This window comes from Ambystoma mexicanum, chromosome 8 (genome assembly GCF_040938575.1).
Source record: "Ambystoma mexicanum isolate Mex_15411 chromosome 8, UKY_AmexF1_1, whole genome shotgun sequence".
NCBI classification, from domain to species: Eukaryota; Metazoa; Chordata; class Amphibia; order Caudata; family Ambystomatidae; genus Ambystoma; species Ambystoma mexicanum.
In genome coordinates, this window is record NC_090929.1 from 636,788,827 (window position 1) to 636,810,436 (window position 21,610).

At 43.6% G+C, this 21,610-nt stretch overlaps 1 protein-coding gene across 8 annotated transcripts in view; it reads left to right on the plus strand.

Annotated features, from left to right (window-relative positions):
• Positions 1-21,610, plus strand: part of RAP1GAP (RAP1 GTPase activating protein) — a 1,905,843-nt gene that overhangs the window by 1,758,621 nt on the left and 125,612 nt on the right. For all 8 annotated transcript variants that reach the window (XM_069610366.1, XM_069610364.1, XM_069610368.1 and 5 more), the window contains 5 exons: positions 3,252-3,352; positions 5,448-5,577; positions 8,000-8,155; positions 16,424-16,495; positions 20,086-20,172. In XM_069610366.1, coding sequence (XP_069466467.1) covers positions 3,252-3,352; positions 5,448-5,577; positions 8,000-8,155; positions 16,424-16,495; positions 20,086-20,172 — 546 coding nt within the window. The remainder of the gene's footprint in view (positions 1-3,251; positions 3,353-5,447; positions 5,578-7,999; positions 8,156-16,423; positions 16,496-20,085; positions 20,173-21,610) is intronic.

Sequence of the window (21,610 nt, forward strand, 5' to 3'; positions counted from 1 at the left end):
TTACTCAAGGCTTTTACGCCTTGCATTCACATTATGGCCCAATTGAACATGAGCCCCTAAGAGATTAAAGCCCAAAGCATACATCACTGTTACTCCAATTTCCGCCCCCAACAAGTACGTAAAGTGCAACTGTGCCATGCAGGAGGGTAAATCACACGCACACCGGTCGCGACCTCACATACTCCAAAGAAACCCTCAGCTACCCTAGAACTCAGCAATCTGCCTAAGCTCCCTGAAACTCACTCTCAGCTCAGGCTGCCTCAGGCCTCCGACAGGTCACGGCCATATCACTCACTACAGGACAGTGTTTGCAGTTTCACCATGTCACGGTAAAGTCATGACTTTGGCGATAACATTACATACAATGGAGAGAGGAGTAGAAACCAGAGAAAAGGACACAAAGAAAGAGCAACATGAACAGAAACTAGTATAAACAAAACAGCAGGAGAACAAAACCATCGAATATAATCCAGTCAGTCAAAGCAAGCCAAAAGGTGACGACTAAATGCTGGCGTGTCTAATGTTCGTAATCAGAGATATGCATATATGTAGCTGAACATAGCATTGCTATCCCTGCAAGTGAATGTAACTATTGTCAAGAAAAATATAGGACCGCTGAACTGATCGCATTCATTCCATTTCATTTGTATAGAACACACTGGATAAAGAAACCACCTGTGAAGGGGTTTCCTGGTGCTGAAAAACAATACAACAAAGCATACAAGAAAAAAGAGACCAGGCAAGGGGACAGACCAAAAACACCCTTGAATAGTGGATCCAGGGTTGAAAAGAGTAGAGAGAGGAACAACCAGTGTGGAACATGTGTCCCAAAACAGGAATGCAGGACCCAGGAGGCAGACAGCTCAGCGAGTAATTCTCAGGACGAGAGACCACCGTAGAAGCAAGAAGCAAAGCATCCAATGCAGGAGCCAGCCCCCTGCATCTCTGCTATCAAAGCATGAAGAAGGGCCTGTATATCAAGTTCCTTGTGGTTTCCATGTCACCTGCGGTTCTGTTCAGCGTCTGCAGCATACTTCGAGGGCTGCCCACCATCCAGCCTTCCTTGGGGTCCATAGACCCAGTGCCCCTTTCTCCGTAGTATGTAAAGATGTCTGAGTGAGGCTGAATGCATGAGTACCTTGACTGATGTCACATGGAATGTTATGAGTGGAACCTTGGTGAATGGTGGGCCTGGAGCTCCTGTGAAGTGCATGTTCTGGTGAATGTGTCCCCATACCTCCCTCTAACACTTATCATGCAATTAAAGACATTTAACAGAATACATGTACCTGACTCACCTGGAAATAGCATCACTCAACTAGCAAACTGCAAACCTGATGCATACACCCGGCAGCAGTCTAACTCATTCTGGCGTAACATTCACCCAGGTTGAATTCATAACATTGCATATAACATCGCTCAGGCATAGCACAGGGCAGTAGAAGGGGACACGCCTCTTACCTTTAAAGTTTGAAAACAGAGGGGAAACGAAGTGACGAGACAAATCCGAGGAGGAACACAGAGGCGATCCACAGCCATGTTAAGAAAACACAAGGAAGGATATTCATCCCAGCAAGAGAAGAACACTCAAACACACACAACCACCAAGAGGATAGCTGTCAGTGCAATTCTGCTGTAGCTTTTGCACGAATAGTAGCTAAAATAAAGCCACCTCGTGGATATGGACCTTACTGTTTCCCAATACAAAGATGGCGCCTCTTTTGGGCACAAAACAAGCAAGCACACCAAGATAGGGGCAGTTGGACATGTTTGACACAGCTGAAGCAACTACAAAACGATTAAAGAATGAATGATACAAATCCTTTAAACAAATGCTTGGAACTAGTCATATTAACCCAAACATTGCTGTAAGACTGGTATTCATAGAAAATCCTCATTAAAATCTATACATGTATAGTTCCACGAATTCCACGGCTGAGGTTGTCGAAGATGGCCGTGAACTCCCACATTGCTTCAAAAGCAGACAGGGAAACAGCAATGCAATTTCCGGGCAGGATCTCTTTAAAAAAACACTTCCTCTCATGGAGGACCTTTGCTTTAATGCGGCTTCATATTTAACACACACAAGAGAAAGCTAAAATAAGGGGGAAAGCGTTCCCTTTCTTCACAGAAACTGTTCAGTTTTGCATGACACTTCATGCTTGCTCATGGTAAACCTGCTCCAGTTCAACCAAGACGGCAATTACGTTTAACTAATGAACACAACATACTATCTGGATACTACAAAATAAAACCACATTTTATTTCCTAACTCAGTTTGACTATTTACTTCTCCCACTATTAAAGTAACATTTTTATTTCACCACCAGAACGCCCAACTGTGTAGATGCTGCCAGTATGTGCTTATACCCTTATAGACATCAGGAGGGGGCCATTATTGCTTAGCACAGACCTGGTGTGGGTGAGAAGCAGAGGTGCGTGTGCAAGCCTCTCTTATTCTCTTATCCTGTGTCAGAGTGTTGTGCCACTTTTCCCACATGCCACAGTCTTCAGGTGCTCCTCCCAAAGTCCAATGAAATCTGACGGGGACGTCGCCGTCCTTTCCAATAAGCAGATTTGTCTGTACCCTCTTACTGCTGGAGAGTGCTTGGGTTTTCCGTATGTGTTTCATGGGACCCCACCTCCTCAACTGTGGCGCCTCACTGAGGGCACTGCGACCCTCACCTGGTGCACTGGGCGTGTCTTGAAGTGCAATGGGCTTCAACTGTGTTGCAATATCCATTTCTTTAACACTCCAATGAGTGCTTGTGTCTTTCCTTACCCCTCTGGAGACACCCCTTCTGCACTGGGCGCTTCCTCCAGTGCACTGAGTCCCTCCTCTGCTGCAATGTGCCTCCCGTTTATTGTACTAGTCACTGTACCTGTGTGCTTGGACATTTCTCTAGTGGACTGGCATGTCCTCTCAGGCAATTGCCACTCGAATGCTATGTGCCACTTTTGTAGTGCCTAGGCTTACCACTCCAGATTTCGAAACCCCTCCATCATTGCAACAGGCCCCCCTCATCGAATGCACAGAGGGCCTCCTCTATTGCTGTTGCTGTGCCACTCAGTGGTTATGTTCATAACTGCACAATCTAAAACTCTCCTCTCTGTCTGGCCCCTCTTCTAATGTACTGGGCCCCCAATGTTGTCTGCTGGTCACAGCCTCCCCTGCACTACTGTAGTCCCCGCCTCTGACCTGCACATGCTGCTCTGTATCCTAAACCTGGTCATTTTCCATTGCATTTCAGATATCAGAGGAGGAGCTGTTCTGCACCATTGAAGAAAGCCCAGCCTTCGAGGAGTTCCAAGAGTTTTTGGGGCAAAAAGTCCAATTACAAGATTTCAAGGGGTGAGTCTGAGCCCATGTGATCAAGAGAAAGCAAACACGTTCTGCGAGGCCACACCCGTTGAGGAGTATGGGCTGGAATGGAGGGATAACCCTGCAGTGCAGGACTCCGGCTGATACTCATAGGTCACTAGATAATATATGGACTAGGAATTTAGATATTGTAGGTACAGTTTGGGGGTCTGTGCTCAGGTGTATTTTCATACTTTAATTGGATACAATAGCACTGGATCAATTCCTCTCAAATGCCGCAGTCCCTAAAATGGGTATGAATAACTGCACAATTACTTTGGGTACTATGTATGCACATGTAGATTACTTTTATCATCTCCTTATCTGCATGTCAAGTAGGGGCTGGTTGGGAAGAGGTGCACAGGGATTCTGATGAGGTGGTCGCCCAATGTATAGGTTGATTTGAACATGAGATGGTGAGCTCCAGGTTGGAGAAAGGGAAAAGGGGATAAGTGTGTGGGAGAGGTGAGTTCTGGAAGAGGCAATACATGTGAGCGGATGAAGGATGAGGGGAAGGCTCGATAGGAATACGGCCTTGGTGTTTTTGCACAAACTCTCAGCAGATACTCCATTTCTCATTCATGCAAACTGGGGTCTGAGAAGCCTGTGAAGTACACAGACACCTGATAGAAGTATTCCCTTGGCATCACGTGATACTGTATTTACAGGATCCCATTCTCTTTGCTGGCTGATATTAAACTCCTCCAAGACAGAAGTTACCTTTCTCCCCGCTTCCAGTGCGATCTCCCATTTCCCATCTCTGGACCTCCTCCCTCCACCACCCAAGCCCCCCAGCCTTACAGTCCTCTTTGACAACAATCTAAGTCTGCAGCAATTCCTTACAGCAACTACGACTGCTGCCATGAATATAAGGGAATTCTGTCCCACCTTACGCACCATTATGTCACTCTACCTTTCTGCAAAGCACTCTGGACTAGCATTCAATCCCATTCCTTGGTCTTCCACCCTACTGCGTCTCTCCCCTAATAAAAGTTCCCAACCTGTGCTATTAGCACCCTATTCAACCTCCCACCTCTTCAGAACGACACCACGCTGGATGGCTCTCCATACACAACTGACCTTTAACTGAATTTGTACTGTTTGCCTACACATGTATCCATGGTTTTGCCCGCTCTTTGCTGATTTCTCTCTACCTCTCTTTGGAATGCTAGTATCCTCCTCTGGCCTCAACCTCTCTGTGCCACCCTCCCTGTAATGCCTCTCGCTCCCTCTCCGCCTCCCCATGTGCTCCCCTCCACTGCAATGCCCTCCTAATGGACATTAAAGCCGGCCCATAGATCGTAATCTTTTAGACCCGACTTACGCTCCACTGTCTGACCACTGAAGAGGGCATCTCTCAGCCCCACTATCCCTCCTGATAGCGCAATACATGCAAGTAGCAATTGTAAACACATGTGTTGATCAGATGGTATGGTACTGGATCCTTATTGTTTCTATTATTTATGTCTGTCTTCACTCTCTGTCCCTTGTCTATGTCTAATCGCACTAGCCCTACATCAACTTGTCTATTCTCATTCTGACATCCACCTGTTGCTGTAAAGTCATCCTACCCTGGGATCACCTGTGTATTGCTTCCTATGTATAACATTTCTGTTCAGGATGGCATCCCTAGTGTTTACCTATGTATGTCATGATTATTCTAAATGTTGTAATATTCAATAAGTAAATATATAAATATATATGTATGTTACAGTATGGTTACATTAATCTCGGGTAGAGGGTAGCGTGATTGTTATCCCTATGGCTAGAGTTACAGTTTTACGGTTGGAGTAGTGCGATAGGATGGTGGTCACCCTTTTGTTTACCGTTAGTTTTAGCATTAGGATTAGTGCTGCAGTTATAATTAGGTTCGTTTTATAGTTGGGGATTGGATTGAGATAAGATGTATTATTTGATGTACCCTTTCACCGTGCAATTATTTTAATTGTACAACATTTTGTCCCTTCAACCTTTTGGACAGGAACAATGTCATTCCTGCAATCAAATAACAAACACTGAGAACAGGCCTCTGTTTGAACTCTTACAGGCTATGTTCATCATTCATATATATGTTTCCCCGTTTCAGGTTCCGAGGGGGCTTGGATGTCACGCACGGCCAGACAGGGACTGAGTCCATCTACTGCAATTTCCGGAACAAGGAAATAATGTTTCATGTCTCCACAAAGCTGCCCTTCACAGAAGGGGATGCCCAGCAGGTATGCCCCAACGGGGAAGAGTGTGGAAGGTGTCATGGTAAACATAATGAAAGTAGTCCTAGGCAATCACTGGGACAGGCAATGGGAAATCACATCTGATCATGGATGGGAGGCAAAATAAGATTTGGACATAGAAGTGGATCTCAGTGAAATGGGGCAACAGGGTATGGTTTAGAATTAAGGAAGGTCATTAGGGGCAGAAGGCGACTTTTCCAAGGCAACAGTTGCATGTGTATTTATATTAATTTGTATTTATTTATTAAGTGTTTTCACCAAAGCACTGGACAATAAGAAACTGGTACAATAATCTGAATATAACATAAATGTGACTAAAAAAGAAAGTGGGAAGTAGCTAATAGATTATTCTTCAAGTGAGATCAAAAGATAGACAAGTAGGAGAAAGTGTATTCTACTATTTTGGAGCAAGAAGAGCAAAGGAACAAAAATGTGACTGCGCACACCGAGGATGGAGGACGGCCACAAGAAACTGAGGCTGCGCTCAAGGGGTAAGAGAGAGAGGATACAAATAAATCAGAGCAGAGATATAGGGAGGGGCTAAGCCACTGAGACATTTAAAACCAATACAAGGAAAGTGAAATAACAAAAGGGATTGGAAGGATAAGCAGTGTAACGAAGACGAAGGGGAATGTGCTGAAAAAGTCGGCGGATAGCAGAATGGAGAGGGGCCAAGTGATCAGCAGGGAGACAAAGAAGGGAAGAGCAATGTTCAAGCCAGGAAAAGACTAGGGCAGAAATGAAAAGCTTAGCTCAAAAGGCAATGAATGGGTGATCTTTCCCAAGATTGTATAGGTAAAAGCAACAGGTCTTAACAACTGCAGAAATAGGTAGAGGAAGGGAGAGAGCCGAATCAAAGACTGCACCATTACGGGCGGAAAAAGAAAGAGAAAGAAGAGAGGGAGGGACGAAAAGAGAAGCAGGGGACAGATGGGGGAACAATTAAAGTAGGAAAGAATAAGACCTCAACCTTAGAAGGGTTAAGATGAAGAAAGTTAGCAGACATCCAAGACTGAGGAGCCTATAAGCAGGCAAAAAGAGAAGAGTGAAGTAAATAATTAAAGGATGAGAATGAAAAAAGATTTCGGGGTTTGCCTGCATAGAAGTGAGAGAAAAGGCAAAAGGATGGGATGACAGAGGAGAGAGGAAGTGTATACTGACAAGAACTAAGTGCTACCCTACTCATTATAGTCTTCTTGACACAACAACAGAGATGTTTGCTTGAAAGTAGTACATCACAGTGGCCCACAGTACTACGCAAGTGTCTATATTACATCATGGGGGACAGCTGTACACCACAGTTGCCAGCAAAGCTGTGTAGAAACCAGAAATATATTACATGTGCCAGCAGTACTTCACAGGTACCAGAAGTGCTTCATGGGTGTGAGCAGTATTTTATGGGTACTGCAAAAATATCATGTTTGCCAGCAGTGCATCACGGGTGCCATTGGAACATCATTAATATCACCTTTCAACTAAGCATTGTTAAAGATTAGCGTCCAGGAGAGTTTGCATAGCCAGTCAGGTTCGAGAGAAATCGGGCGGTATTCACTAATATCAGCCTGCGTTCCTTAAGCACTTTGCTTTGCCGTACATAGCCAGTTCCCACGACGCCACCTCTCCCTGCTCCTGCTTCCCTCCCGCCCAATACCGCCCCCAACCCCTCGCCTCGCCATTAGCAGCCACCATAATAAGACTCAGATGCTACAGGCTTTTGCAAATTGAAAGAAAAGAAACTCCCCTTTGCAAACCATCTCCTCACAGGGTAAGTCTTTTTTCTCTTTTGATTACCACTTAAACTGGACAGGGGCTTAATCTGACAGAAGAGGTTTCTTTAGGGGGATTTTCTCTTATTTTCCCTTTTCAAACTCAGTAGCACACACGTCTTATAATCACAAGTGTTAAGGATGAAACCCTCAGCTGTGGACCGATCCTGTTGGTAACAGCACTGCTGCCCGAATTACGGAACCCTGTCTTCACTTGGGCACGAGGCTGTTACTGGCAGGGTTTTCCTGCCACCTTGTTTGCTATCACCCAAAAGGAAATTCTGGAATCATTATTGCTGCTAATGGAGAACTGACCTTTAATTGAATGTGTACTCTTTGCCTATACATGTATCCATGGTTTTACCCCCCCCTCCCCCCCTCCTCCCAAGAGAACTTAGTTTGGGATGTTCCACAAGAATTAGGTCCTAAAAAGAGGACAGTCACCACTTTTCATTCAAATTTTGCTTTCAATATATACAAATTGTTACTTTTGAAAATCTGTTTTGAATATACCGTCACCCCTATGGAGAGGGGGTGCTTTTAATTAGCAGTCTTATTGCCCTCTGACCTATTAATATACTCCATGCTTTTGACTGGATTGGCTATTGAAACAGAAAGGTAACAATCCTCTTTGTTTTCAGCTTCAGAGGAAACGACATATAGGAAATGACATTGTAGCCATCGTCTTCCAAGATGAGAACACACCGTTTGTGCCAGATATGATTGCCTCAAATTTCCTTCATGCGTACATCGTGGTACAGCTGGAAAGCACCAGCGACAGCAACACACTGTACAAGGTAACGAAAGAGAACTTGCATATTGGAATCACAAAAGGGCAATAGCGAGAGAGGGCGGCAAGATTCTCTAAGGTGTGAGTAGCATTCATGGAGGCGCTTGGATCAAAGAGGTGCAACTGGCAAATGGGCATGTGGAAATTCATGGTGAATTATAGCACCTGCATTGGTACAGAATATCCCTGCAGGTGCTTGAATGGTGAGTGTGTGAATTATTAACCTTTAGTCAGTCAAGCTGAAAGTCAACATATGGCATGAGAATATTAATAGAGTTTGTCAAGGGCAGGAAGTACAGGAATGCACACGGTGCATTAAAGAGTAGAAGAAGATGGACCAGACACCAAACTGAGTCTGAGGGTGGTAAGGAAGTGCATTGATGCTGGAAACCAGACGGAAGAAGTAGGCGAGGTAGAGGTAATGCAAGAACATGGAGACCGCGTGCATTGGGAACACATAGACATGGGCAGTGGCAGTGGTTGAATTTTGTCTCCTTTGGGGCAGAAGAGCCCCCTCCAATTGCCCTGTCGTAGTCAGCATGACACACTCAGGGGGGACAGACAAAGGGATCTGGGGGTTCTCCTACCAAGAAAATAATGGGACCTAATGTTGCATTTTACAATATGTAGCAATTGCGAAGAAAGCTATAAGATATACTGGCCATTCTGAAGGGGAATGCATAGCATATTGCAATACTCGAGACGCCGCGCGCGCCACTGTGCAGAGGAGTATTTCTCTGCAGCAGAAAAGTATGTCTGTCGATAAAAAAAGTGTGTGCTTGAAAGAAGCACTGCATATCTATGAGACATCACTGAAGCAGTGCCCAGTGCAGTGTCGTTGTTCCCTTTAGGGTAAGGGTACAACTACAAACCTTATGGAAGTATTAATAACAGCAGCTCCAAATATTGCGTCAGGTTACAAAATCTTACCAACTCATTTTGAATACTGCCATAGGGGATATAATGCACATTATTGGTGTCAGGTTATACCATTCATTTCATGTCTATATTAACTAAACAAATAAATATATCGATTAACAATTCATTTAGTGATCAATACCTCTATCTTTGTTACAAAGTAGCATCCGCATGACAATAACTCATTGGAGAATGACTCGCTGGGTGGTTATTAACATGCTGGTACCATCGAAGAACTCCAGATTGTGTCTAGTGGGTAGTAGCGACTCATCTATACCCAGGCCCAGACTAGTTATTAATGTGGATGTCGACTAAGCAACGATTTGCTCCTTCCTAAAGACAACTGTTGCGTCAGTGGCTACATGCGATCTGGGCTTCTTCAGAGAGAAAAAAAAAAGTTTCAGAAGTAATAGTGGAATAGTTGCTCCAATTGATGTATTTATTTTGTATTTGATTTTATTTTGCCATTATAGCAGCGCAAAAAGCCCTGAGGCATCTAGGCACTAGTTACAGTTACAAGAAATGTTAGAGATGAAGGTTGCGAGACAGTTAAAAGGTGGAAGACTCAAAAGCGGCCATCATGAACTGAACGATATCCCTATTTACTTTTGCAAAAGGAAGAATAAAGCTAAAAAGACATGCACCTTTAAGGTAGCAGGTCACAGAGTGCACGCCGGAAAAGCATCAACGATTTGGGCTGGGGCGACATTGGTAGTGCTAGATGAGGGGTCTAGAGTCCGTCAAATGGAATGTAACAGGAGTGGTGGCCATTGCAATGCCGGCAATTAGAGTACAGTGAGGGATAATCAAGGGTAAGTGTTTCCAGGGGCCAGCCATGGCTTGAGAGTGGAGAAGTAAGTTAGATGCAGATTCACCCAATGGATTAATCGGAAGGCGTATAGTATAAAATAGTGTAAGCCATGCAAACGAGTAAAAGGATGATTGAGCACCATAAGAGACAGACATTTGGGTGGCCTTCCTGGCCCTGACGGGCCCCGATAGGGTTTGCTGGCCTAGGAAGAGGGCCTTCGAGGGGGGCCGACTTCACCTGCTGGATCCCCTTGATAGGCTCCCTGTGGGTGAGAGTTGGCCAATGGGAAATATGTGAAGGTAGGACCCGGGCAAGGCAAAGCACATTCCCTGCTGGTGTGCCATCTGCACTCTTGGAAAAGAGCCAATGCTGCAGTATTAGTAGTGGAGACACACAGCAAGGTCCTCCTTACTTGTATCACCACAAATGTTCAGAATATACATATTGGGCTACATGCTCCCTCCATTAATAGATTTTGTGTGTTATCTACACATTAAGCAGTCTCTTCATGGTGTTTAAATCATACTGCAACACGGTGTCCAGTCATAATGTCGAATACAACAATTTCGAAAGTCAAAATGTCGAAAATATTTATTCGAAAATAAAAATGTCGAATTACAAAAATGTCGAATTTTTTTCGATTTTTTTTCGAATTAATGTTTAAATAAATAATTAAGTAATTATAGTTTATAAAACATAATTTTTTTAAATGGTTAAAGGTATATCCATGGTGGGTGGGGGGATGGGGAGGGGGGGGTTGGGGTAGGGGTTTGGGATGGGTTTTTTTAATAATTAATTATTTAATTAATGTTTTATTAAATACTTTTTTAAAAAAATTAAAGGTATATCCATGGGGGGTGTTGGGGGGGATGGGGAGGAGTGGAGGGTTGGGGTAGGGGTTTGGGATGGGGGGTTTCGGGGGGGACCCCCCCCAATAAAAAACGTTAGTATGTGTGATATTTTACATAGTTATTTTAACATTGGTTTTTCGATTTTTTTTTCGACATTTTATTTTCAAATTAATGACTTTTTCTATTATATGTATGTGTTTTCGACATTTTTGAATTCGACATTTTTTTGTCGACATTTTTGTAATTCGACATTATTTTTTCGATATTATGACTATAAACCCTGCAACACGTATTGAATACCTCTGCCTGTTTCAACAGCATCAGGAGTGTTTGTCTGCACAGACTAATAGTGTGTGTCTATATTAGACCCTCCATTTAATATCATCTACTCCAGACAGGTAAGCTTGTGCGGGATCAAGGCATTGATAATGTAGAAGACAGGAGATTGTATACCTCATGTCAACAATGATATAATTGATGATGTTATTGCAGAGGTCATATGTGATGTCCTAAAGCATGCCATTAATATTTCACTTTGTGGTGTTATGCATACATTCATGAGCAGTGCGTGTTGGGTGGAATTGGTGAATGTTTAAGGCTTTGTATATATTTCCAGCAATAACTTTAGTTGACAGTGCAATATGTTTATGTTGACATTGCTAAAGACCAATCAAATTAGACAAGTATGTTTAACCAAGAAACCATAACTGGGCATCCTCCCATGATGTACTGCTCATGAAGTCACACATGCTGGTTGGAATGTAGTCACTTTCAGTGTGTTTTAGATTTTACATAATATTAGCCATTCAATTGTTTTACCGGGTAAATTATAAGGTTTCATTTTTAAATGTAAGTCACTGGGCCTCATTACGAGTTTGGAGGTAGTCATGCCGTTTTTAGCGGCATGGCTACCCCCAAACTCAGGTCCGGGTCCCGAAAAATGGGAATTACCGGGCCATTCCGACCTTTGCGGGTAATTCCCATTCGCGGGACCCGGACCCGGTACGTCCCCATTCCCATTTGAGCCCCCATAGGACTCAATGGTAATGGGGAGGATGCTAACAACGCTCCCATTAATGACGGGTCCGTTGTTAGCATCCTGTTCTGCTAGCGGGTGCCGCTCTGCACGTCTGGTCTGACCAGGCGTACAGGGCAGCCCCGCGAGCAGAACTCGTAAAGAGGCGGTGAGGCAACAGCGGCGCCGGTAGCACTACCGGCGCCGTTGTTGCCTTACCGCCAGGGTCGTATTGAGGCCCACTGTCTTTGTTGTTATTTTTTAAAAGATAAACGTTTTATTATTTTATTTATTTTTTATTAAAAATGTATGGTTTTAACACAGTTGAAAAGTTCACGATGAAATCCAAAAGCTGCTTATTAAAAGAAGAAGACTAAAAGGAGTAGAAGGGAGAAAGAGAAGAAGGAAGAAAAGAGAGAGAGAGAAGATCAAAGAAAAGAAAAACCAAATTAAAGCATAGACTATCCCGTCCAATAGGCGCACCAAACAGAGATCACTCCAAGTCCACCTCCAGAACTCTGCACCAAATATCTTCAAATATGTTCTCTTTTGACATCACAGAGCATCCCTCTCAATGTTGGAGAGCGAATACATTTCCACACAGACTTGGTAGGAAAGATGGCTGATTTCCAGTTCTATAGAATAATTATTTTGGCCACCATAGAAGCCCTAAGAAGCTAGTTTGTTTGCGAATAGATCATATCTCCGAGCTTGGAATCCTCTCCCAAGATCAGAGTATCAATGTCATATTACATATCCAAGCCCAGAACTAGGTTCTGTACCTATATGACCTCAATCCAGAAGGTCCTCACTTTGTAACAGTCCCACAAGAAATGGTCCAGTGATCCAACTTTGCGTTTACAACCCCAGCCTGCATTGGAGGTATAGAGGCCCTGTTTACACATTCTCTCTGGAGTCCAATATATCCTATTTAACAATTTGATCTGCCTCACTCTTTCACCAAGATTTACAGACATTTTTGGGATATTCTTACAAAGCGCATCCCACCTCGATATTGTCATTCCAGATGTAAGACAGCTCATCCATTTCATTAAGAGTTGTGTATTCCATTCCAATGCGCCACTCAAAAGCGTGTAGACAGCTGAGGCTGTATGTTCCTGTTCACTCAAGCGAACAATAGTGTCATTGAGATCAGTATCAGCAAGCTTTTCCATTGGTATAGCCGATCCGAGAGATCTATACTCACTGTATGTCAAGTGAGTTTCCTGGAACAGTGCAATGTCTGCCTCCAGGAATGGCAAGTGAGATAAAATCTTCTTTCTCGTAATTGGATTATTCACCCTGTTCACATTCCAAGAAACTATGGGCTACCCAGCCCTACTGCCCAGGTTGATACACATGCTGTAACCAACCACTCACCCAAGATGTGGGTCTCGTATGGCGGGAAGTCTCAAATGTGAAAGAAAAAGAAGAAACAGAAAACCTTAACAGAAAATAAACTCCAAAAGAATGACAGGGTTACAGCTGAATGCCGCAACAGCAAACCTATGTTAAAAATAAGAGCAGTCCTCCAGAATATAAAAGAGCATTAATAAGTCTTCTATTGAAGAAAATGAGCACCCTACCCCGCCACCCATAACAAGACACACTTCACACCGAATTAAGTGAAAGCCTGGCACAGTAAAAAACACCCAATGAATGTAACAGTTCCTTATCAGCCATGTGAAAGCGCACCAATATCTAAACAGCAACTCCATAAACTACCAAAATGATCCCTCCCCTCTGGGTGATTATTAAGCATGTGTGTTGCAAATGAACAGTAAGCCGCAGCATATCAAGCCCCTTACCATATGGCCCTAGGCTGCTAGGCTGCATTCTAGTCTACCGAGAGGTATGGTAATGACGTCATGAGTCAACAATCTGATTATCCTAAGGTTACTGGATTCCGACATCCCCGGCCCATACCTCCCAACCCACCCATATCAGGGGATACGAAATGTTCCATCAATCTCCATTACTAGCAGCCAAGACTTCAAGGACTCATGCGTCTTTATGTCAGTTGTGTAGTATTTGTGTAGTTTCATCAACAAATACCATGAATCAAAGTTCTGTACACTTTACCGCCAACCTGACGGAACCAAAACACATCAAGCTGTGAAACCATAAACCGAACGGGGCCCCGATCATCACACACCTACCCTATCCTGTCCAGACTCTGCAGCAGCAGAGGTTGCCTGTAAGCATGCATGCAGCTCGGAGGACCCGCAATATCGTACAGTACTAGAGAAAAGAACCTAAGGGTGCTCAGGGTCATCATATTATCAGTCATCCAGTATGAATGAGGAGGGAGAGCATGCCAGGGAACCCACAGCCAGCTCAAAGGCAAACCATTGCCTTCGAGCCGCTAAACTGTAATACCTCTGCCATGCCGTCTTGGATATTGCAAACAAGAGTGAAATTAAATGTATGCAACATATATGTGCAATGTATTTAGATGTTATCATAAAAAGTGTATATTAGCCTTGTGAAGTAACTGACTGTATATCCAATATCGTAGGCCACTAGAGGAAAGCACCTAAGGGCGCTGAGGGATGCAATATTATCAATCAGTCGGCACAAATTAGGAGACAGAGCATGCTAGGGAACCCACAGCCGTTTCAAAAGTAAATCTTTGCCTTCCAAGCCGTTAAACTGTAATATCTCTGCTGCGCCATCTTGGATATAACAAATAACTGTGAAATTAAATGTGTGCAAAAAATATGCGCAACGTACTTATATGTTATCATCAAATGTGTATATTAGCCTTTGTGAAGTAACTGACTGTCCCTGCCATGGTTAATGCTGAAGTGCTATAGGGATTACATTGAAAGAGCCCCCACTCCTTTGAGCCACTCCAAAGCCTCATTAGGCCTCAGTGCTTCTGATACCTTCAGCCAGAAACAGTTTAATCACATCAGGATTAACCAGGATCACTCTGATATTCCTCTCTTTCGTCAGAGGTTTTGCCTCACCAAAGGCTTTCCTCATTAAAACCACCTCCTTTGGGAAATTCGGAAAAATGGCCAGGAGCTTGCTTTGGTACACTGTCAGACCTCTGTCTCTGGCAGCCTTCAGGACTCTCTCCATGGCACTGATCTCAGTGAAAACCAACATAATTTGGCTGCGTCTATTCAGGATAGTCTTCCCAATTCTGCAAGAAAAGTCTAACTCCTTGGTGAAGTAGGGCATCTTGGTCATATAGATCCGATATAGCTTGGAAAATATATGATTCCTGGCGCCTATCCCCTTCTCCCCTCTCCTCCAAGCCCAGCAACCTTAGATTGACCCGTCTGCTCTTCAGGTCCAGTTCAGTGCTGTTCGCCTGCATCTGTGACAATTCCCTCTTCATATCATTGTATGCCCCAAAGCTTTGCAAATTTTCAGAAGTCAATCCTCCAGCATCTGTCTCAATCATATTGACTCTGTACTCCAAGTGGGAGACCTTCAGAGTGAGGTCTGACAGAGATGTTTTCACTTCACCCACATCTTGAGCCGCCTTCAGCAAGAGTGAATACATGTCCTTGGAGCTGGGTACCTCTTCCATTTCCAAATTGGATTTCTTCTGGATAGGGTTATCCGCTGTCTCAATCTTCTTTTTATTCATGGAAATGCTCATTATGTATCAAAATATCTGTAGTTGAGGAGGACCGAAGCTCCCGGGTGAAGCTGCTGCTTGGTCTGCCAACATTCCGGAGTCGTTAAAAGATAACATTTGAACATGTAAACCTGGTTACTGAGCCTCCAGGAGCTGGTCAATATGTCCTAATTTATATTTATAGATTGTCTCAAACGCCCAGAGTAAAATTCACATAGGTCGGTTTTTTCGGCATCAGTTGGCCTGGGGAGCCAAAAGTAGCTCCTGGTTGCTGTTGGTGTCAAGCTAACCAGGCTCTTCTAGGCTCTCAAGCAGGAGCTAAGGCTCCCAGCTACGCTCACCTTCGAACCCTGGTGGAAATAAATTCTGCCCCAGTACATTAAGTTGTGAATATTTCAACGTGCGAGGTTTTGCAACCATAACAGCACTTGGCGCACGTTTTTGGAGTGGATTTAATGGGATTTGTAATAATTGACTTTATTCTATTATATGGCACATGATTGCCTTTTATAAACTCCCATTTCCTTTTAAAGCGCGCATCTTTTATCAACTTGTTTTTGCTGTATGACAGGCAGATCATTGCTCTGAGGCCATATATGAAGTTATTTTTGTCAAATATTTTGAAAACGCAATGAATGGGATTTCACCCTGTATGGCAATAGGCATTGAACGAGTCAAAGTTTTATGAAATGTCTTTAATCTTCCCACTACCACACCTTGGCTTTTTACAAACCCCTTTGGGTAAGCACTTTCTTTGGGAGGTGTCATGCAGAATGGTCTGTAATGGCCACTGCTTGTCAAAGTAGCAGGCTTAAAAAACACTTACAGCCTAACCATCCCTTTAGGCCGTAACAGAGCTTCATTTGAGAGAAAGAGTGGAGAAATTGAAGGGTAAGGGAATCGGGAATAAGTGTGAGAAAGAGATAAAATGAAAAGGGGGAGAGAGAGAGACAGACAGACAGCGAGAACAAGCGAGAGAGGGGAACAAGAAAGCCTGGGTTACTAGAAAGAAGAGCAAGATACAGCCTAGGGGCTTATTGCAGGCCGGATAGAGGTCCCTATTGAGACTGTCTTGTGTGTTGCAGGTCTCTGTCACTGCGCGAGACGATGTTCCTTTCTTTGGACCAGCACTTCCTGATCCGGCCATTTTCAGAAAGGTAAGCACATCAAAAGGTCCTGAACTTGTTATGGTCAGGAAGCCCCTACCCAGGGGACCTCTACAGTAGCTCAGCCACTGATCCTCAATCAGTGAATCCTTGTGGCCTACAACATTGGCGCCAACAAAGGTGTTTGCTCTTTTTGCTTAGTATCTATGTATCTGTTTTTTTGTTAATGTCTTTTAGACAAATAGTTCATCTTGGATTTGAGTAGCTGCCTAGTATGGTGTGGATAAATTAAGAAATTGCCATTTTGGTAATGAAAGCCCGAAACACATTTTCCATGGTACTCAAAAAGTACTTTTATGTTGGTTTGTTACTCATTATTCCTATACTTTTTGTGATGTATCCTTTTGTGATCTGAAGACTGTCGCTATTTAGATTAATTAAGATGAATAAAAATTATGATTAATACAGAAGGAAAATATTCAAAATATAGAGGTATGAATCCGGTTCTAAATGCACTGCTCCGATTTAAGAGCCTAACTCAGCAGATGCTACTCTGCTTCCTGGAGCCCAGCCCCCACCCCCATCGCCCGTAACCTCCACCCCCTGCTTCAATTTGCGTAGTATGTGTGTGCGTGAAAGAAAGAGACGGAGAGTGAGACCCCGGGCCCTCCCATTTCCAATTGGAGCCCGGTCCTGAGAAATCCCTCACTCACATCCACACACTAAATCCCTTCTTCCTCCCACTCACAAATAGTCTGAAAAAGGCCAACCCACAGAACTGCGCCTCTCCGAGTGACCCTTAGCGTCCTTGCCTTTGGTCCATTCAGACATAGACAGTTCCTAAATGTCAGCCGCCCACCATTCACAAATTAAGTAGTGCAGCTCACCCTCTCAAGCTGGTCCAAACATTTTCCCCAGCCTTGCGGGATCCCCGCCACAACCATGATAGGGTGCCATATAATGTAGCCCCTGTGTTATACCATGCACATTTAGAATGTGTTGAGTGTGCTTGGTCACCTGTAGGTCAATGCTTCTCACGCACACTTTTTCTTTCACAATTCCAAGGTGTCCCTGGTGACACAGTCCAAGCACTGTGGACCTTGGACTTTTCAGTGTGAATGTCCACTATCTTCATAATACTCTGCCTAGTTCTATTGTTGTTGATTCGTCTTTCCTTTGGTACCTCAGTATAGTTCCTTCTTGTGTCGGTCTTTGCTGATCATATTGAAAGACTGTTCAAGGTTCCTTACCCATAGTCGTTTATGTCGCCACATTGGGCACTTGTCCCAATGTGTGGCTTGTCTTTCTTTAATCTGCCCAATAGCATCCAGCATCGATGGCTTATCTTGATCAGGTGAACTATTCGTTATTGAAAGCTGGGTATTGTAAATATTAATCTATGTTGATTTGTGGTTTTGTGATCATAGTCAATTTGGTAGTCAAATATGGCCAAAAACTCAGAATATCGTGGTCATCCCATCAATGTTGTCTATGGAAAAAGGTTGGTAGGAATATGTCCCGCCGAGGTCTACGATCAGTTACCATGACAACTTTCAGTGACATGGCCTTTTGAATAGTACCACCTGTTTTTGCTCCATTCAGCCACATTCCACTGATATTAATATGTTATGGGGAAACATTATTTCAAGTTGCTCCAGAAGCCAAGCATGATTTTTTATGTTCAAGTAATTTTTATTAAAAATTCATTGGCATATAAGGCATATATGATACATACATGAACAAGCCACAGTACATGAGTTCCATAGTTTGTCCTCTGCAGGCTTTAGTTATGTTGATTGAATTTGAAGTACCAAACAGCAATAGTTTGACAGGGTTTAGGTGGCAATTAGGGGTGTATCTGTAGATGTGTGAATACGGTACCATAGAAGGTGTTGTGTGCTATGGTCAATACAGTTCCATAGAAGGTGTTGTGTGCTATGGTCAATACAGTTCCATAGAAGGTGTTGTGTGCTATGGTCAATACAGTTCCATAGAAGGTGTTGTGTGCTATGGTCAATACAGTTCCATAGAAGGTGTTGTGTGCTATGGTCAATACAGTTCCATAGAAGGTGTTGTGTGCTATGGTCAATACAGTTCCATAGAAGGTGTTGTGTGCTATGGTCAATACAGTTCCATAGAAGGTGTTGTGTGCTATGGTCAATACAGTTCCATAGAAGGTGTTGTGTGCTATGGTCAATACAGTTCCATAGAAGGTGTTGTGTGCTATGGTCAATACAGTTCCATAGAAGGTGTTGTGTGCTATGGTCAATACAGTTCCATAGAAGGTGTTGTGTGCTATGGTCAATACAGTTCCATAGAAGGTGTTGTGTGCTATGGTCAATACAGTTCCATAGAAGATGCTGTGCGCTATGGTCAATACAGTTCCATAGAAGGTGCTGTGCGTTATGGTCAATAGAGTTCCATAGAAGGTGTTGTGTACTATGGTGAACATGGTTCCATAGAAGGTGTTGTGTACTATGGTGAGTACGGTTTCGTAAAAGGTATTGTGTGACTGGTGAATGCGGTTCCTTACAAGGTGTTGTGTACTGTAGTGAATGCAGTTCCATAGAAGATGTTGTGTACTATGGTAAATGAGGTTACATAGAAGGCGTTGAGTACTATGGTAAATGCGGTTACATAGAAGGCGTTGAGTACTATGGTGAATGTGGTTTCATGAAAGTTGAAGACTACTATGGTAAATGGTTCCATTGAATGCGTTCTGTACAATGGTTAATACGGTTCCATTCAAGTTGTTGTGTACTATGGGGAATGCGGCTACATAGAAGTTGTTGTGTACTTTGGTGAGTACAGTTCCATAAAAGGTGTTGTGTACTATAGTGAATATGGTTCCATAGAAGGTGTTGTGTACTATAGTGAATTCAGTTCCATAGAAGGTGTTGTGTACTATGGTCAATGCGGTTACATAGAAGGTGCTGTGTACTATGGTGAATACGATTCTATAGAAGGTGCTGTGTACTGTGGTGAATGCAGTCCCACAGAAGGTGTTATGTACTATGGTGAATGAAGTTCCATAGAAGGTGTTGTGTACTATGGTGACTATGGTTCCAGGGAAGGTGTGGTGTAGTATGCCAATCAAACAATGAAACACTTTGTTCGATCGGCAGCTGGCGAATTGCTTAATGCCACTGTCTTGCTGCTTTGTAATGGAAGTGTATCATCTCCTTGAGGACCTTGAAAAATTATACTTTCATATCACCTTTACATCCAAAAAGGGATGATGTCATGGTGGCTTCATCTTGAGAGGGAACATAGACAAGCGCTGGTGCTGTAGCCTCAGTTGATGATCACATTCATTTGGTTCAAAATCTTAGCGCTAATTATCCTTTTCAATTCCATAGCAGTCCTTTTTTTGTTTTTACGACTCAACCACTTCTCTTGTTTTCAGTATTGCAGAGAAGAGCACTCAGGCGCCCCACATTTCCTATTTACCAAACAATGTAAACCGTAGTTGAACTAAGGTCAGGCATCAACATGTCAACATCTGGGAAAGTTTTAACCATTAATGATGGTGGGTTTGGTGTAGGTCTCGTCATACATTTGGCCCCACAACTATCACAAAGTGTAAAACCAACGGACTCATAGGTCTGTTCTTGGTGGGTTTCCATGGGTGTTTGTTTCAGGGTCCAGAATTCCACGAATTTCTTCTGACGAAACTAATCAATGCGGAGTATGCCTGTTACAAAGCCGAGAAGTTTGCCAAGCTGGAGGTGAGTACATGTGCGTGTGCAGGTAGGTCTGGGGTATTGAATGATTAATCTGAGAAAGATGCTTGGGTCATCTCACCGGGATGGCAGTGAGATTTCTGAATGAACGTATTGTGCACTAGACGTAGGCAGAGGGTATTTCTGGGTAATGAGCATTTGCCTGGGATAGAACCCAATATTAAGCCCTCTAGAATTCGACACCACTCAAGAAAGAACCGTTGATTAGAAGCGGGGCAGTAGCCAGGTGGGTTATGGATTGGTGATCCTAAAATAGGCTTTACTTACGCTCAAAGCCACTTTACTGGGGCCCAAATTATTGAGTCTTGAAATGAAACATGAAAATTGACCACCCTGAATATTAAGATACCTTAAGTTCATGGTGTGTCTTTGATTTGAAATGGGGCGTGAATTCTAATACCTGCCCGCCAGGCCAGAAATGTTTATTCAAAATAAAACAAAAGCAGTAGCTTGACATTTTAGAAAAACATAGTCGCGCCCATGCACGATCAATGTGCACTACTTGGTAGTGTACCATGACATAAGAGCTTGAGCAATTTCTGGGGAATTACTCTTAACAATGTGTCGCAGGGAGAGCACATGTGTGAGGGCGCTGGTCTCTCTTCACAAAAAACTGAAAATCGAATTTTGGTCCAGGGCAGTTTTATACAAAATTAAATTAGAATTATTTGATAGCTGCAGTTAGGATAAGGAGTAGCTATATTGAAACCTCTGCAAGGTAACAGCTGTTTTACAATGTCGTCTGAGGACGTAGGGATCTGCAAAACTCTGATTTGCAGCAGCAGTTTTCAGCATATTGACTCCCAGCTTAGTTTTATATCATCTTGGGATACTTGTAGCATGGCAAAGTGCTTGTTGCCATCTGGTGAGGGCCCCACAACAGGAAGCCGATCGCGTGAGGAATTAGAACGTGAATGAAATTTAAGTTTTTGGGTTAGCTAATTTATCAAGACATTCCTCTTTGCTTCTGCTTTCTCCTCTTCTCTCCCCTGCTGATCTCCTGGCTGAATCTGATACTGCGCTGGTTACCTGGCTACCCTCTGATCTCGGGCCCAGGTGCCCTACCCGCCATTTGCACACTGGCACTGCCCCCTGGCAACCCTTGCACTCTGGGACTGTTTCTGCATCCCTACAGCCCCTTCTAGCACTTGACACCTGATGTCTGCGCTTACCCTTGCACTTGCCACCAGCTGGCCGCACTTTATTTATTATTATTATTTATTGCCTTATTTATTTTGCTGTTATCCTATGTACCGCTCTGCCCCTCCCTGTTCCACCCACACTTTTCCCCTTCCCCCGTCCCCTGCACTTGCACAATCTCAATGTCACTTGGCCTAGTAGGATCATTGTCTCTGTCTTCTCTCTGTTTCCCCTCGCTTGCCTCCTCGCGCCTTGAAACACTTGTGTATAGGCGCGTCATATC